Source organism: Lithobates pipiens, unplaced genomic scaffold (genome assembly GCF_037356315.1).
Source record: "Lithobates pipiens isolate NorthernLeopardFrog02 unplaced genomic scaffold, aLitPip1_a1.2 Scaffold_18, whole genome shotgun sequence".
NCBI lineage: Eukaryota > Metazoa > Chordata > Amphibia > Anura > Ranidae > Lithobates > Lithobates pipiens.
In genome coordinates, this window is record NW_027507758.1 from 167701614 (window position 1) to 167720138 (window position 18525).

The window sequence follows — 18525 nt, forward strand, 5'->3', positions numbered from 1 at the left end:
TCTAGGCAATCTGTACCACACTGTACATGCACTGGAATGCTGTATTTTGGCTATAGTATAGATGCAAGAATATACCTGCGATCAAATTTCTGGTCAGAAAATTCCAATGTCTGAGATGAACAGAATATGCAACTATTGGAGGGAAAGCAGATGTCAACTGTTTTTGGTAATTTAAAGTGGTACGATTTCTGTGTAAATATACAACTTGTGTGAGTCCTTAGTGCAGTTCAGGGACTCACTGGTGAGGAGCTTTGATATAAAAAGGAGTGTTCAAGTTGATTACAACTTTGGAGTTAATATTCCTAGCAGTTTTACTCGCATTGCCTTGCTGGAAGAATATCACTGATGGCTCAGTAACAAAAAATAAATAAAAATTACATCAACATTTTTGAGTTGATTTTGCACACATATTTATTATATATCTATCAAACAAATGTTATTTCAAAGTTCTGTCTTGTCACCATTTACAATAAATATTGTACTTCAAAACATTTCCAAGTTTTGTTCCTGCCAAGCGCTTTTCAAATTCAGCATCCATTTCTTGACTTTGAGCTTCTGAGAAATAATTTTTCCAGTCTCCAACTTCCCCTAGAAACAGATGAAATATTAAAAATATAATGTTCAAATTTAAATAAATATTACCGGGGCTGAATAAAACAAATAGTACATTTCTACAATTGTATTATTACAGTGGTAATGTTAGGTTGAAGGGGCCATAGATATAGGTCATACGGTAAGTATGAAATATACAGTACAAATTACAATACCTTCATAATTTACAAGTTTGTCTATGCACTCAGCAATGCAATAAGCTATTGATCTATTCTAACTGTATTACAAGCCTGCCAAGTCTGCAGAGAAGCCTGCTAGCTTCTTTCAAAGAAGTTTTGCCCCTACATATCCAGCTCAAGGTGGGTGGATAATTCCTAGCATTTGTGAACTACTGACTAGACCATGTGTCAAATGGGTCATCACAATTTTATTCTCAGGGTATAAAATCACATTTTGTTAGTTAGTGGACTTGCAGCAGGACTTTGAGGAACTCCAGGCTCAGGGGTTGTAGTGATCTTAGTACCCATGGAAAGGTTTGGAATTTGTTCAGTTCTGCATTTTAAAGCCCGTAAAAATTATAAAGTTCAAGATGAAGTCAGTCCAGTCAGTTGTGGTGTCCCTGCATCAGGGGGATTTCCTGGCATCCATAGATATCAAGTACCCATTTACCAGGGACACCAGCATTTAGCTATAAAGGCAAAGCACTATCAAATTTCAGCCTAGATACAGCTCTACGAGTTCCAAATTGTTGGCACCAGCTTACCTGCCTACGAGGTTACATATAAGTATATGTATACGCTGTTTTTTGATCTACCTCTGTATGTGCCTGATCATTTTTAATAAAAGTTAACAAAGCAGTTTTACACTATGTGCAGCCTCTGTTCCTTTCTATGTGGGTATTGCCCGGCCTACATGCTGACCTATGGAGTGGCTAAGGTTTAAATTGGCAAGTCGCTGTGATGACTGGAGGCTTCTTCCCAACATGCTTTCTGATCTCGGTTATAAGGATCAATTGTATCTTGTAAGAGGATATTGTTTCTGTGGTTCAGGGCACAGTGTGTTTTTTCATCCCTTCAAGATATTTTCACCAGATTGGTGTATGACAGAATGCTTTACTTCTCTTGAACTTTTTTGGTTTCTTCAAGCACATTGAAGATTTTCACATCATTGGACTTTGATATATATCTGAGTTGATGCAAACCTATTATGTATATTTATTGGTTGTGACATCTAGTGTTGGGATGTTTAGCGGGTGCAGCTCTGAACACATTTTTCCAGAAGAAGAAAATATTTTTATTTAATAGAACCTGTGGAGTTGCCTGAAGAAGAGGGATGTGCATGGCTGCACTGACATCACTGATGCAGATCTCATATTAAGGGATCAGTTCATAATGGGCCTGAAGGCTGGCCCAGTCCAGAGGGCCCTGCGAGGGAAGGTTTAGGTGCAACCCATAATGTGGTGGTGGATGCAGTTGCGTGGGAACAGGAGTAAATACATGCAACGGTGGCAGCCACCAAGATATTTGCACCTGCATACTTCAAAGAGGAGGCCCTGGCACCTTTAACCCTGTCGCCCATGCAAACCTACTGACAAAACTAGTTCAAGATGTGGCCACCTTGAAACAGACAGTCTTGAATTCTAGACTATTTGTTTATCTCAATGACATCATCATTTTTTCCAAGACATTCGAAGAACAAGTGAAACATCTGGATTGGGTTTTCTTCCATGTGTTCTCTCACTTGGCACTAGAACCCAGCAAGTGCCACATGATCAGACAAAAGATAAAGAACTTGGGGCCCATTGTCAAGACCAGAGGTGTCTCCCTGACCTAAATCCCACAACAACCCTTACCAGTGTCGTCACCAGGGTTGGTGTCACCCGGTGGTGGAAAAATTGGCATCACCCCCCCTCCACCAACTATAGTCTCCCTTCAGTACAGACCCCCCTCCCTCAGTACAGACCCCCTTCCACTAACTACAGACCCCCTCACTCAGTATAGACCCCCCTCAGTGCAGACCCCCCCCTCCATCAGTGCAAACCATCCCCTCCATCAGTGCAGACCACCCCACTCAGTGCAGACACCTCTCTATCAGTGCAGACCTCCCCCAGTGCAGAGTTCAGACCCCCCTGGTGCAAACCCCCCTCCATCAGTACAGACCCCCTCCATCAATGCAGACCCCTCCTCCATCACTGCATACCCCCCTCAGTGCAGACCCCCAGTGCAGACCCCCCTCTATCAGTTCAGACCCCCCTCAGTGCAAGCCCCCCCTCCATCAGTGCAGCCCTACCTCACTGCAGACATTAAACTTTACAGACCTACGAACAGAACAGCAGCGTGTCCCTTGGACTCCCTCCTCCCTCTCACACAGCGGAGTAGATGTAAACAGAGGAAGGGGAGGTGGCTCCAGTCTGCTCCACTGTGTGAGACAGCCGGTAAGATGTGAAAGATCAGTGTATGGGGTGAAGACCACGTGGCGTTAGTGGTACCGCTGCCCACAGGTGTCACCTCTTTGGCGGGTGTCACCTGGTGCGTTCCGCCCCCCGCCCCCCCATCGACGCCACTGTCCCTTACCACACTTAAAGCAATGGCATCTGTGAATGGTTCAATTGCACCCTGCTGGGAATGCTGCAGACCCTAGAGCTAAGTCGCAATTATTGGTGGTACCAACACATGGGAGCCATAATATGGGCCTACACCAACACGGTCCACAAATACACAGGTAATACGCCCCTTCTTCATGATGTTCAGGCGGTATGGTCAAATGCCTTTGGACCTCCTGTTGGGGACACTGGGATCACTTCCCGCTCAGAACGCCTAGTTCCCAGGTAAAGGAACAGTAGGGTTTGATGGAGAAAGCCAAGCAGTTGGTGTCAGAGAAGCACAAGAATGTGGCTCCTGAACCTCTCTGCAACCGGGGGGACTGGGTGTTGATAAAGAATGCCAACCCGGAGAAGCAAGCTAGAGCCTAAGTGAGAGCGCACCCTGTATCTGGTGGTAGGGCAGCCTTTCCCACCTACCCCTGTTTATAATCTGGTCTCAGAGGGGCCTGACTCTCAGAATGGAAATATGCTGAAACCCATTGATGGCCAGGAGGCATTTGATGCCATGGATTTACCCCTGATGTGTGAAGCTCCAACTGACTGGTACCTGCCACCCCTCATGATCAAGCCTCTGGCCTATCACAGTTCCAAGCATGGCGACATTGAATACGTAAGGCCCGAAAGCCCATACACCCCATCCAGTGCCACTGACAGTATTGACACATCCAAAGATTCACCTGATCCCCTACTGTCTGAGTCACTGTCTGCAGCTGAACTCTTACCAAGCAACTTTACAGAGAATCCAGAGAGCTGGCGCTATTTGTAGTCTAACTGCAGGCAGCTGCCTGCAAGATATTCTGACTATGTTGTTTAACTTGTTTATTGTTCTGCCATAATTATACTTTGAATGTGCTTTTATTGCTAGTATTATTGCTGCATCCATGTTGTGATGCTGAGGACTGCATCTGTTAAAGATGGGGGTATTGTAGGCAGGTTCAGTCTATTTTCTCCACTACAAGTGGTGCTCTCCACAGCAGCACTGCAGTTAGAGGGGAAGTCAAGAGAAACATAGTTCCTCTATGGTTACCTGGGTCACTGAGGAAGCAACCAATTGGATGCAGCCTCCCCATGTGACTGACAGCCATCTTGGGTCAGGCAGAGCCATTTTAAGGCCCTGGCTCCCAGGTTTTGTTCGCATTTGTGAGTTGGTAGAGTAGAGACAGGTACTCCACTTGTTAGGGACAGCACTAGTGGCAGCAAAAGCTTAGGGATTGCAACCACTCTGGACACCTGCCTATTGGGCATAATATGGCCAGGCTGCATTCTTTCCCTCTCTACAGATGCTGACAGTTGGCTACAGACTGCTCTCTACATGCTGATGGAAGAGTGTTCCTGGTTGGGCTGCCTTCCCCCTGGGTTATTTGTGAACTATTCCTGCATCATTTCAATATAAGTTCTTTGGCTGCACTGGGACTGAGTGCGTTATTCCACCGCATCACACCTACATGTCAAGCATGAAGAAACACTGTTTCGGGAAGCAGCACATGTTAAGTGCATGCTATACTCTCTGCCATCAAGCTTTACATGCAGCAGTGTAACTGCACTATATAATTATTTTTTTGGGTTTGCCTGACTCATTGTGGCACTACTTTGGCACAACCCAGCTGGTAAGTATCTAAAGCAGAGCAGTGTCCTCCAATGAAAGAAAAAAGAAAATTAGAATGTTTTTACTCACCATAAAATACTCTTCCACGCATTCATTGGAAAACACAGCACCTGCCCTTCTAGCTTGCTGGTGCCACATGTGTAAATACTTTTGTTCTTGTAATTTTCACTGCTATGCTATGCAACTGAATGCCCAAGGATGTGGAGAAGGTTTTGGCCATCAGCAGGGGCTGCCCTCCGGGATGTATTTCTTTTTAAACAAACCTAGTTCCCAACTCCTGCAGGTGGCAATATATCTATTTGGAGAAAGTAGAGCTGTGTCCTCCAATGAACACAGAAAGCAGAATCTTACAATGGGTACAAAAATCCCAATTTTCCAATTTACCACTCATCATGACTTTCTTAATTGACAAAAAATGAAAGCGTTGTTTCCTTTTTGCATTTTTTTTTCTTTATTACAAAACTAGAACTAAACATGTGATTAGTACCTAGGAAGTTGGCATGTGACCAGAATGACTGTGTCGGTTTAAGCAGAAAGAGTAACAAGTAAACCTCTAATTAATTTGGCTAAAATCCTTGCAACATACTGTACATACAGTAGTTTACCTGAGAAAGATTGTTTTTTTCCCCAACAAGACTAGACTTATTGTTGCGATTACATTTTCAATGGTCTAAACTATTTGTGGAAAATCAGTGCAGTATATTAAATAATTTGACCATGCAATGCAGGTACTTTTTAAAGAAAAGGCAAATGTTATAAACAAATCTGTGCTTTGCATAAGCAGTATACTGTAGAGTTACTGTACAGTTTTTCCATGGCGTACCTTGCACTGTATTATCCTGAGTCACGATGCTGGTATTTTGGGGGGTTATTCCAGTTCTAATTAGGTTTATTTTGCAATCCTAAGAAATATTGAAGTGCGCTGCTCCAAACACAAACATGCAACAAACCTGTGCCTTCAATGCTGCTGGATGCTGGCATTCATCAGGACTTGCCCAGCCTACTGAAAATGAGTATCAAAAAGAATAAAGAGATGTACACCAGTTGCCAGCTCAGTCACCATGTGTAGAACAATGACTTCAGCTTGTCTACTAATGCATTTCACCTTCCCACAGACTTAGTCATAGAGATCAGTCATAGAGGCCCTCTATAACTAAGCCAATAAGAGGGTGAAATGTGTCAGGGCATGACTTGAGAGGAGACAAGCCAAAGCCGTTTTTATACATGTGGTGATTGGGCTGGCAACTGGTGTGCTGCTCCCTATTCTTTTTATTTTGTCTTTCAAATACTGCTGGTATATCACTGCAGGTGCATCATTTGCTGCAATAGTTCCCAATGTTCCAAATATTATAGCTTTAACTCAAAAGTACAATTTTTTATATATTCCAGCTTACAGAATGTCTCCAATTTACAAGCCAACCTCAATGCACTGTTTAATTGGGAAACAATGTTAAAAAAATAGGTTTAATATTGATAAATATAAAATTATGTGCTTGGGGGCTAAGCATATGCATATATCATACATAATACATCAATTGGAATCAATGGTGGAGAAGGATTTGGGTGAAAATAAAGGAAAGAAAGCCTAAAAAATAAAATGAATGCAGCTAACACATCTAAGAATTGCTAAGCTACAATATAATAAATGTTTTTGGATTTAATACAGCTTTAAGGAAGACAAAAAGTGAAGCATTAAAGCCTTAGAGAACAAGGCAATGCTCTAGGTTTCACCAATCCACCAAATTAAAATTTAAAATATAATGATACATTATACAATATATATAATTTTCTTGCCTTTTCGAAAGATAGCGTCGCCAATTTCACCATGTGTGTTTTTGGAATTATCCTTCATAGACTTAAATGTTCCTTTAACAGCAATATCTTTAACTTGCTCTTCAGTAAGAGGCATAGAAAAAAAATCTGAAATCTTCTTAATTGATCCTTCTAGATCCTATATGAATTTCAAGGAGTGTAAAGTAAAAAGTTAATTCATGATATTCTAATATCTGATATTATCAATAATACTATAGTGGTTGTAAACCTCAGACATGTAATATGAACAACACGCATCTGTTTTATACTGTTTTATTTCCTCTAACCAAATAACTGAGTGTAATTTCTTTCTGATGCCTTGTTCCTCTGTTCTGTGAGTCACTTCAGACAGATTTTCCTGACACCAAGAGATAAAAAGGTGAAGTGGGAGGAGAGCTCAAGTACACAGATTGTGATTTATATCCTTGGCTCTGCATGTTCTCCATGTACTGTATGAAGGGGAGGGTGTTCCCCTTCCCTCCAATCGGGGTTCAGAGTCCCCCTCATCTAGATCTGTGCTGTGAGACTTCAGATCCCTGCCTCCTGCTGCTAGAGCAGAGAAAAAATCCTTTGATTTATGAGGTTGATTTACTGAAATTGGAGAGCGCAAAATCTTGTCAATTAAAGGGATTCTAAAGTAAATTAGTTTTTTCTTAAAATAACAAACATGTTATACTTACCTCCACTGTGCAGCTCATTTTTCACAGAGTGGCCCCGAACCTGCGCTTCTAGGGTTCCTCGGCGGCTGTCTCTGCTTCTTCCCACAGGTACTTCTCACGCTCATGCGAGCTCCATCGCATGGTGAGAAGCACTTGCGGGTGCTCTCCCGTGATACAGCCGGCGGATATAGCCGCTCACTGTATCACACGGCCCTGCCGCCGGCGCACCGCATAATTGGATGTGATTGACAGCAGCCCGAGCCAATGGCTGTGCTGCCTTCAATCCATCCACTCCAGCCAATCAGCGGCCAGGCTGAGTGGTGAAGAGGATGGCAGGGGCGAGCGCAGGACTTTCGAGGGGTGAGGTAAGTAAAACGGGGGGGGGGGGCTGGGGGTGTCAGCACTGTGCATAGAATGCATTAAAGTGAAAAAAACATTTACCTTTACAAACCCTTTAACCCTTTCCCGCCGAGCGTACGCAGATATGCGTACTCGGCTTCCGGGTGTTATACCGGGATGATGCCCGCACCTGCAGGCATCATCCCGGTACCGTTTTTTGCAGCAGGCGATTGGCTATCCAGGTATAACAACCGATGCGGCTAAAAGCCGCTCGGCTGTTATGCCGGAGGAGCGGGAGGGGACGTCCCCCCCTCCCGCCGCCTCTCACCGCTGCTACCGGTGCTCCCGCTCGATCGGGAGCACCGATTCCGTGTCCGATGGCTCCGGCTGCTGCGGAGGAACTGGAACAAAGCCGTAATCGGCTTCGTTCCAGTCTCCTCATCGTAAACACGGAAGCGCCGTCATGACGTCACTTCCCGTTTACTCAGCTGCCAATGGCGCCGGTTTTAAAAAAATATCCGGTATTCAGAATCGCCGTTTTCGGCGATCTGAATACATTGAAGTGTAAAGGAGGGGTGGGGGGTCTTTTAGACCCCCGATCCCTCCACAAAGAGGACCTGTCACCACCTATTACTGTCACAAGGGATGTTTACATTCCTTGTGACAGCAATAAAAGTGATCAATTTTTTTTTTTAAAACAATTTAGTTATTTTAAAATAAAGAAAAAAATAAATAAAAAATTTTTAAAGCGCCCGCCGTCCCCGCGAGCTCGCGAAGCAAAGAAAACGCATACGGAAGTTGCGCCCGCGTATGTAAACGGTGTTCAAATCACACATGTGAGGTATCGCCGCGATCGTCAGAGCGAGAGCAATCATTCTAGCACTAGACCTCCTCTGTAACGCTAACCTGGTAACCGTAAAAATTTTTTAAAGCGTCGCCTATTGAGATTTTTAGGTACCGTACTTTGTCGTCAATCTACAAGTGCGCGCAATTATAAAGTGTGACATGTTTGGTATCTATTTACTCGGCGTAACATTATCTTTCACATTACGCAAAAAAATTGGGCTAATTTTACTGTTTTTTTTTTTTTTTTATTCATGAAAGTGTCCCTTTTCCCAAAAAGTTGCGTTTAAAACACCGCTGCGCAAATACCGTGTGACATAAAATATTGCAACAATCGCCGTTTTATTCTCTAGAGTCTCTGCTAAAAAAATATATATAATGTTTGGGGGTTCCAAGTAATTTTCTAGCAAAAAATATGGATTTTAACTTGTAAACACCAAATTCCAAAAATAGGCTTAGTCATGAAAGGGTTAAGCTTTGACAAAAACCTGGAAACTGGTTTCTATGCAGAGCCGCATCAGATTTTGCACTCTCCAATTTTAATAAATCAACCCCTACAGTATGTGTTTTTAGAATGATCTACTGAAGTTATAGGTTACAGATAAACAGGTACAATGTACGAATGAGACTTTGTTTCATCTCCGTGTATCATCTGAGGCGAGTCCCTTCTGTGGGAATATCTGAGGGTTTTCAACTACGGTAAGTACATTCCTTACTTTAAAAAGTGCCCTTCATGACTCAGAACATCACAATAACCATTTTGGAAGAATCATGTTTTTAACTCTGCACAACTTACAATGAATTCAGTACAAGAGCCTTGCTAACTCTATGAGAAAGTAGTCCTCAAATAGTCCATGTGGAAGTAAACTACCCAGATCACAGGGCTGTAATACCATAATGACAATCATGGACCAGTGTTTAGGGCAGAAGATTAGAGGGGCAGCACCAAGCCTCAAAATTTACAATCCTAGATAATATTTTAACTTGTTTTACTGAACTCTAACCTCTAGATATTTATGGCTAAATCTTAAAAGAGAACTAAAGGGGAACAGGGGTGAAGAGGAAGGCTCTTTATAGTTAAGGAAGAATAAAATGCCCTATACTTTCTTGTAGCCAGTATATTTGAAAAGTAGTTCTTCGATTAAAAAGACAACATGCATTCAATATGCATTTTAACATCATTTTTACTAAAAAATATCCAATGGCATAAGGGGTAGAGAATAGTACAGTGTGATGTCTAAATACAGTCCTGCGTTCCTAGAGATCAGACACCCACCCACTGTGAAGTTTTAGAGCAATAAACTAATCTTAGTATACATAGTAAGCATTGGTGGTCATCTCAGTTGAAGGTTAAAGGTTAAACCTCAGCAAAGTTTAAACTTTCAGTAAAAATATTGCAGAATGTTCACCTACTTCCTTCATATCTTCAAAAGTCATCAACAAAACTGTGTCTGTGTCAAGATATTTATTCCAAACAACAGCATGGTCAAAGTAAGAACCCCAGACAACTGAAATAACCAAAAGAAAGTGATTACCACAATATTTTCTCAGAAATACTAGTGTATATAATTAAAAATATAACAAATTAATCTCCACAGAAGAGATGGTATGGGCTGAGAATGTTTCTATTAAATTAATTGATTCTTTTAAAACCTATGTGCTTGGAAGTAGTTAGCACTATACACTATTATATGACTTGTGATTTGCAGGAACTCAGTTCCAGATACCTTGCTATTATAGCCTCAAAAAAGACTTGTCTGAGGTCCTAGAGAGCACCATAAATATGTTACCCATAGGTGATATAACATTTGACCGGAATAAACAAAATAAAATTAGAATAATTTAAAATGAGCAGCTGATATAACAGTGTCTGTCCCCTATGTTCCAGAGAATTGCATATGTAGCACCCCCTTGACCCCCAGTGGCATGGTGACACCTGCAGAGACAGATGTGGGCCCCAGACCTGTAGTTAAAATGAGGGACTGAAAGCCCCAGTCACTTTCTGTCCTTTTAAGGATTTTATTGGTCATAACACACAAGGAGGTGATAGTAGATCATTTAAAGACTTCTTCATATCCAGCTTCACTATGTCAGTTACTTTAAGCCAACCCAGCAACACTGTAGGTAGTATCCTAGCTGGTACACAAACTTTCATCTCTCCTGCTGGTTCCAGTTTCCTCTGTACTTTTTCAGTGCATCCCTCTCCAAGAGAGTCACCAGCCTTCTTCCTGGCTTTCTCCAGCAAGGTCTCTATTTTGGTATCCCCCATCGACAGGCAGGATGGTTCCAGGACCACTTCAGGCCTATCTCCACTCCCAGAGCACATGCTAAGCCCCACACATGCTTTTAGACTTAAGAGCCTAGTTCAGTCCAGCAGCACCTCCGGAGTCCTCAGCATAGGAAAGAAAATGGTTCACAAGGCCAGCCCCAAATATTGATACCCCCCCCCCCCAGAATGCACCAGTGACCTGAGCCTCCTACTGGTTGATAAAGAAAAAAGGCAAGAACACCCCGACTAATCCTAATCTTGTCCAGATCGATAGGGTTAAGGGGATTAACCCTATTCAGTCCCCCTGTTAAACGATCTGTACACACAGTCAGCTGGGGGTAATTGGTGTCAAAAACAGTAAATACCCCCTGGGGTTGTAGCCCTCTAAACAAAAAGCATATATTAGGAAAGGACTGGAAATTTCCAAAAAGGTATTCTTCAAGAAGGGTATACTGGATATAACAGAATGTTATTGATAGCTCTCACCCCACAGATAAATAGTACAAAAATTCAATATAATTAACTCCTCCAATACAAACAATTAAAATTAAGACAAGCTCTTAATGAGACACTGGTGTCTAACATATGTACTCATCCGCACCATCCATTCAATCCACACACATTACTCTATTGGAAAAAAAATTTGAACCATGCATGGTATTAAAAAATTTTAAACTCTCAGGATGGAAAAGGTACAGCGCTTAGTGAAGCCATAGGATGACGGAAATACAGCGCTGTAAGAGTAAACATGCCGGTGTTCACATCACACAAACGTAGTGATGTCTCTAAATGCTTACATGCTTCGGTTGTAACCAAGCTTCCTCAGAGCATGAGGAAGCTATGGTTCCATTAAGCGTTATACCTTTTCTATCCTGAGACTCTGTTAAGGTCTGTGCCCTGGTGACTGGAGAATATTGTAAGACTGTCGTTTCTATATATACAATGTTACTATGCCACTGAAATTGCTGGAAAAAATCCGAGCTCTGTGAATATAGAACCCTGATGTGTTTTGCAAGTTGATACTTATGTGGCAATCTACTGTACATGTGATGAGGCTGTCTGTATGAGAAACAGAAAGTATCTAAGAAGTAAAAGAAGAGCATGAGACAAGATGTCAAACGGTGAGCTGTGTTTGATAAATGGAAAGACTGCCTATTTAAAGCTATACCTGCTTGTTTCCTTGTCTAATTGCCTGACTGATACACCTGGCTTTGAAGATAAGCCTCTATGAAGTCCTACCAGGGGTCCTTTCATTTACTTGGATTAGATACTTCTTTACACAGTCACCTTCATTCAAAGGTAAAGCTAACAGGATATCTGTAGCAATAAAGTTGTCACGTTAGTGGAGTCAATCAACACATCGATGGAATTTTGAATAAGACTATCTAAAGATCTTTCATTATATCTTCCAATATCTTCCAATTTTTTTAATTCCATGCACGGTTCAAATTTTTTTTCCAATAGAGTGATGTGTGTGGATTGTATGGATGGTGCGGATGAGTACATATGTTAGACACCAGTGTCTCATTAAGACCTTGTCTTAATTTTAATTGTTTGTATTGGAGCTGTTAATTATATTGAATTTTTGTAGAGCATATCATCTCGAAAGGGATGGAACTTCCCTGGGTGTTGATTTTGGGAAGGTTTATGGATCAGAATATGTCAGTAGTGTTTACAGCTTTTTTCACACCTGCCGATATAAAATTTGCACACTATTGCAGTATATATATATACTGTACATATATATATATATATATATATATATATATATATATATATATATATATATATATATATATATAAATTATACATACGAAATTACAACGTTTTTAGCACACTACCTTTTCCACTCATGAAGTCGGAGAAAAATGTATCAAAGCTATCGTAGGTGGGAAGTATTGGATTGCTATTGTAGAAGTGAAACAGTGAAACAGCTGTATCCTTTGGATTGCGAAACATCACCAAAATCTACCAAAAAGATAACCAGAAATTACTTTTGAACATAGTATTTGTTAACCACAGCAGAACAGGCATAGGTATTAATGAATACATAAACCCAAACTCTTTTTGCAGTTGTAGATAGAGTAGGCAATAGGTAAAAACACCAGACAGGGGCTTTTACCCATCTCCCATTAGGGAGAATTGTCTCAAATACACAACATTAAGTGAAATAAAATATCTTCAAAGCAAGGGGCAATGTAGCCATTGGAAGATTTCTCCTCTAATCTTGTTCCAGTAACTTTTCAAAGTAGACATATCAGAAAGCGAGAAGAAAACACACCAAAGAATGGGAAATTCCTCTTAGACACTTGTTAGTGTACTAAAACAAGTTTCCTCATTGGAAGATATTACTTCTATTCCTGTTCAGATGACATCTCTAAAAAACCTTTTATGGTTATATTTTTATTACATATATCCATGCTGATGTGCTCTTGGGGCCCTTTCACGTTGGCATTCCGATCAAGTCCTCCTGTCAGTTTTTTAGATGGACCTGATGGATGTAAATAGGGGTATGCAGGTGTAAAACAGACACAAGTCTGAGTCTATTCAGGTCCAGAGAAAAAAAAGAAAAGAGGAGGACTACTTGGACTGTGGACATCAGTGTCCGTTTACATCCAGGCTGCCCATACAGCTAGCATGGGTCTACCTATGTCTGCCGGGCACAAACTGAATGGACACCAATGAGTGATTTAGCAAAAGAAAACTAGGCAGAGCTGATGCCACTAATTCCACAAAAGGTTGTGTTATCAGCTAAAAGCAAAATTGAGAGTCTGAGTGCATTTCTGGCAGATAAAAGAAGAAAACATGAGGAAATGTGCATGTATTGCAGACATTTCTGTCTATTTTTTTATTTTTTTGCCCTGTCATACACTATTAAAGATGTCTATTATGCCCTTGGCAACTATATTGCAGCTTTTATTTTTATATTACACATTTGAAAATAATAGCAGATTTAAAATTCTTGTGATCACTGGTATTTTTTTCTTGCACTAGCATGCCCCAATATTTTTTTGGAGTAAAAAAGTCCATATCACTTTTATACATGTTATTACTAAACAATAACCTTTGGACATGAAATTAGACATGCTGTGTAACTTACCTTTACTTTCTTCTCAAAGAATGATTTTGGGATGTCCTCGTAATGGAAATGGGTCGTTAAGACTCGTGGGGAAGAGTCAGCTTTTAGCTTCTGCATTATAAACATCAAAACACATATTCAGTTTCACTTTATGTATTATATTCAGGGCTAAAGAAGAGCAAAAAAACATTTTTAGTCAGATAAATAAGAACAAGTGCATAAGAATATTTAATATTTTAATTTCTTGCCAGCAGACACAGTTCTTTGCTTCTTTTCACGTTTTGCTTGCTGCCCCTACTTTCTCTTTAGAAAGTCAAGAAAAAGAAACTCTATAAACCATTTAAAAAAAAAAATAGATTACTGATTACCTTATAGTAGTTGTTCTCATGTAGATTTTTCCATTACCTTGGGAAAACTGAGGAAGTGGAAACTTAGCTGCTGTGGAATCTGAGAAGAACAGAGCCTTCTGGAAGCAACTATGACTTGTGGGGTATGTAGTCCCCAGGGAGACTGAACCTGTATTACTTTGGGACTAGATATCCCAGCATTACCAGAGCTCTGCAGGGAAAAAGGGAAGGACTATTCCAGAACTCCAGGTCTTCCACAATCCTCACAGTCCCCACCCCTCTAATTGGCTGGGAGTAAGCTGTGAGGCACACATACCATTTCCTGAATGGTGAGGAGGAGAGGATGAGAGTAGTCTGGGACCAGGAAATGGTTGTGCTGCATGCATAGAGTGTGCTGACAACTGGGGATGGTGAGCACTAAACAGCCTGCCACAGAGCTTACCAAGGCAGGAAGAGAGAGCCGTCTGATAGCCCGGATAGGACCGATGTCACTGTGAGGTAAGATACACTGCTCAGTCAGTGTCAACAAGTGACCTATGGGGAAGACCCTCCACCCTGGGAGATGGGAGGCTGTTCTGGGAGGGGAAGAGGAATTATACCTGTAGGGGTGATAGGGGACTTGGGATGGAATCTTGTCAAGGATGATGATTTGGGGGTGGAACTCTGCACTCTGTATATAGCATCCTTGACCCTGCACACTGTACATAGCACCCTCCTGGACCCTGCACTCTGTACGTAGCACCCTCCTGAACCCTGCACTCTGTACGTAGCACCCTCTGGTACCATGTACTCTCTATGTAACACCTTCCTGAACTCTGCACTCTGTACATGTACACTCTGTAGCACCCACCAATTTTCACATATTCGCCTCCTCCACCTTCTACCACAAGTTCTCTCCCTTCCCAAAGCACCCCCCAGTATGTATCTGACCCCCCCAGCACAAGTTCACTGCCTTCCCAAAGTGCCCCCCAGCACTTATCTGATCCCCTCCTCTACCAAACCAAGTCTTTACCCCTCCCAAAGCACCCCCCACCTTCTAGCACACGTCCTATCCACTCCCAAAGGCCTCCCCAGCACATTAAAGGGGTTGTAAATGCTTGTGTTTTTTCACCTTAATGCATCCTAGGCATTAAGTTGAAAAAACACCTGTCATTTACTGGTCCCCCATTTCACTTACCTAAACCCTCGAACTTGACCCACGGGGTCGCTCTGTCTCTCTGCCCATGGTTCTCGGCTGTTGATTGGATAGATTGATAGTAGCACAGCCATTGGTTTCCGCTGCTGTCAATCAAATACAATAATGCGAGGAACGGGGCCGAGTACTCCATTTGGCCTTGGACGCCGAATAATGGCAACTAGAGTGCGCTCGCAAGGTAAACCCCGGGAGAGAGGGGGTTATCTGAGATGGGAAGGAGCCGCAAGAGCCACTGGGGAACCCCAGAAAAGCAGGTTCGGGGCCACTCTGTGCAAAACGAGCTGCACAGTGGAGCTAAGTGTGACATGTTTGTTATTTAAAAAAAAAAAAACCTTTAGTGTCATTTTAATAACCCCATCTTTTAGCTCAAGTCCTCTCCCCCCCAAAGCACCCCTCGCAGTATACAGTATATATGTCCCCCACTCTACCTCACAAGGCCTCTACCTCCTAATGCAACCCCCAGCACATACCTGAAGCCTGGGTTTTTGCTTAATCATGCCCCTTAAGCCCCTCCCACTGTATAGTTTGGCCATACCCAGTTTTCGTGTGCTGCAGGCTTCTACTTGCCCCAAGTGTCCCTCATTCTCAAGTTTGAAAGTTGGGAGATATAGAACACCATGGTCAAAATTGGTGTAGCCACCTGATCATCAATGAATCCTGAACAAAGAGCAGAAAGAGACAATGGGTGACCCCGCCCCCCGACAACACGGGGAAAGTCATAAGGAAGTCCCCATGCGCCAGAGGGGGTGGGGTCACCGGGTGGCCCCGCCCTCCGTTATATAAGAACTGTCACCTCAACAGAAGCGTCACACAGGGGAAGACTCCCACTGAAGTGGATCGTGCGGAGGACGGAGCGGAGAAGAAGATGCCAGACGAGAAGACCGTAGGAAAAAGTGGAGGAAGAAGCAGGGGAAGAAGAAGAAGAACACCGAAGGAAGACCAGAAGAAAGAAGATGGAAGAAGCGGGGGAAAAATAATAAATTAATAAAGGAATTGTCAAAAACCATCTCTTATCTTTTTTAACATTTTTGACAATTTTTTCGTGAAATGGTAGTGGTACATTTGTACCCCATTACCAATTCACACAAGGGGTGGTGGGCTGGGATCTGGGGGTCCCCTTGTTAAAGGGGGCTTCCAGATTCCGATAAGCCCCCCGCCTGCAGACCCCCACAACCACCGGGTAAGGGTTGTGGGGATGAGGCCCTTTTCCCCATCAACATGGGAACAAGGTGCTTTGGGGGGCTACCCCAAAGCACCCTCCCAATGTTGAGGGCATGCGGCCTGGTGTGGTTCAGGAGGGGGGCACTCTTTCATCCCACCTTTCCTGCGGCCTGCCAGGTTGCGTGCTCGGATAAGGGTCTGGTATGGATTTTTGGGGGGACCCCACGCCATTTTTTTTTACATTTTGCCACAGGGTTCCCCTTAAAATCCATACCAGACCTGAAGGCCCACAACATTTTCACCACCACGCCATTTTTTTAAAATTTTGGCACAGGGATCCCCTTAATATCCATACCAGATCTGAAGGGCCTGGTGTGGAATTTGGGGGGCCCCCACACATTTTTTTTTACATTTTGGTTCGGGGTTCCCCTGTGGGAAAATCCCATGTAATTTTTATCAATAAACTTTTATGTGTATTGCCGAGACAGACAATTCATTAGAGCTGCGAGTAGTTTTAAATTCGTTTTTTTCCTTTAGAAATGTAATTTTGCTGTCAGACTGTTCTAAACACGGGAAACATGCGCCACTTTACAGGCATACTATAGACACCCCCCAGGTACGAAATTTAAAGGAATATTACACTTTTATTGTTTCACTTTAAGCATTATTAAAATCACTGCTCCCGAAAAAAACTACCATTTTTAAAACTTTTTTTGTGCATTGATACATGTCCCCTGGGGCAGGACCCAGATCCCCAAACACTTTTTATGACAATAACTTGCATATTATTAGCCTCTAAAATTAGCACTTTTGATTTCTCCCATAGACTTTTAAAGGGTGTTCCGTGGCCTTCGAATTTGCCGTGAACACCCCAAATTGTTCGCTTTTCGGCAAACGGGCGAAAAGCCAATGTTCGAGTCAAACTCATGTTCGACCCAAACATAAAGCCCATCCCTAATGCAAATTAATATCAGCTGGTACAGCAGGCATGTCCAAAGTCTTGAACGTTTTGAACGGCCCGCCTGGTTATCTAAAAATATATATCTTTTGTGGCCCCCGACTATCTCCTAGCGCCGGGGCCACAAAAGAGATATAGTCTCAGTCCAGCGGATTCGGAGATGGGAGGCGGTACGAGCGCCGCGCACACAGGAGTATTTCCTGTTTACACGGCAGCCTCTGTAATAGGACGTCCCATCTCCGCCATTGGACGACTGTTCTGTCCATCAAAGGAGGCAGGACTTTCTCTTAAAGAGGCTGCTGTGTAAACAGGTGATTCTCCTGTTCTTTGACGCTCGTCCTGCCCCCTCCATGTCCCCTCCAAGGCTGCACTGACCATGAGTACATTCCTGGCTAATGGTGGCTGCATTCCTGGCTAATAGTGAGTGAAATCCTGGCTAATTGTGCTGCATTCCTGGCTAATAGTGAGTGAAATCCTGGCAATGGTGGCTGCATTCCTGGCTAATGGTGGCTGCATTCCTGGCTAATGTGGCTGCATTCCTGGCAATGGTGAGTGAAATCCTGGCAATGGTGGCTACATTCCTGGCTAATGGTGGCTGCATTCCTGGCAATAGTGAGTGAAATCCTGGCAATGGTGGCTGCATTCCTGGCTAATGGTGGCTGCATTCCTGGCAATGGTGGCTGCATTCCTGGCTAATGGTGGCTGCATTCCTGGCAATGGTGAGTGAAATCCTGGCAATGGTGAGTGAAATCCTGGCAATGGTGGCTGCATTCCTGGCTAATAGTGAGTGAAATCCTGGCAATGGTGGCTGCATTCCTGGCTAATAGTGAGTGAAATCCTGGCAATGGTGGCTGCATTCCTGGCTAATGGTGGCTGCATTCCTGGCTAATGTGGCTGCATTCCTGGCAATGGTGAGTGAAATCCTGGCAATGGTGAGAGAAATCCTGGCAATGGTGGCTGCATTCCTGGCTAATGGTGGCTGAATTCCTGTCTAATGGTGAGTGAAATCCTGGCAATGGTGAGTGAAATCCTGGCAATAGTGGCTGCATTCCTGGCAATTGTGAGTGAAATCATGGCAATGGTGGCTGCATTCCTGGCTAATG

General features: G+C 42.9%; 1 protein-coding gene across 1 annotated transcript in view; it reads right to left on the minus strand.

The window, feature by feature from the left end:
- Positions 1 to 393: 393 nt before the first annotated feature.
- Positions 394 to 18525, minus strand: part of LOC143987551 (sulfotransferase 6B1-like) — a 41127-nt gene continuing 22995 nt past the window's right edge. The window contains exons 3-7 of the mRNA XM_077486354.1: positions 13783 to 13872; positions 12524 to 12650; positions 9827 to 9921; positions 6555 to 6711; positions 394 to 588 (exon numbers count right to left, since the gene is read on the minus strand). Of these exons, the coding sequence (XP_077342480.1) occupies positions 458 to 588; positions 6555 to 6711; positions 9827 to 9921; positions 12524 to 12650; positions 13783 to 13872 (600 nt within the window). The 3' untranslated portion in view covers positions 394 to 457. The remainder of the gene's footprint in view (positions 589 to 6554; positions 6712 to 9826; positions 9922 to 12523; positions 12651 to 13782; positions 13873 to 18525) is intronic.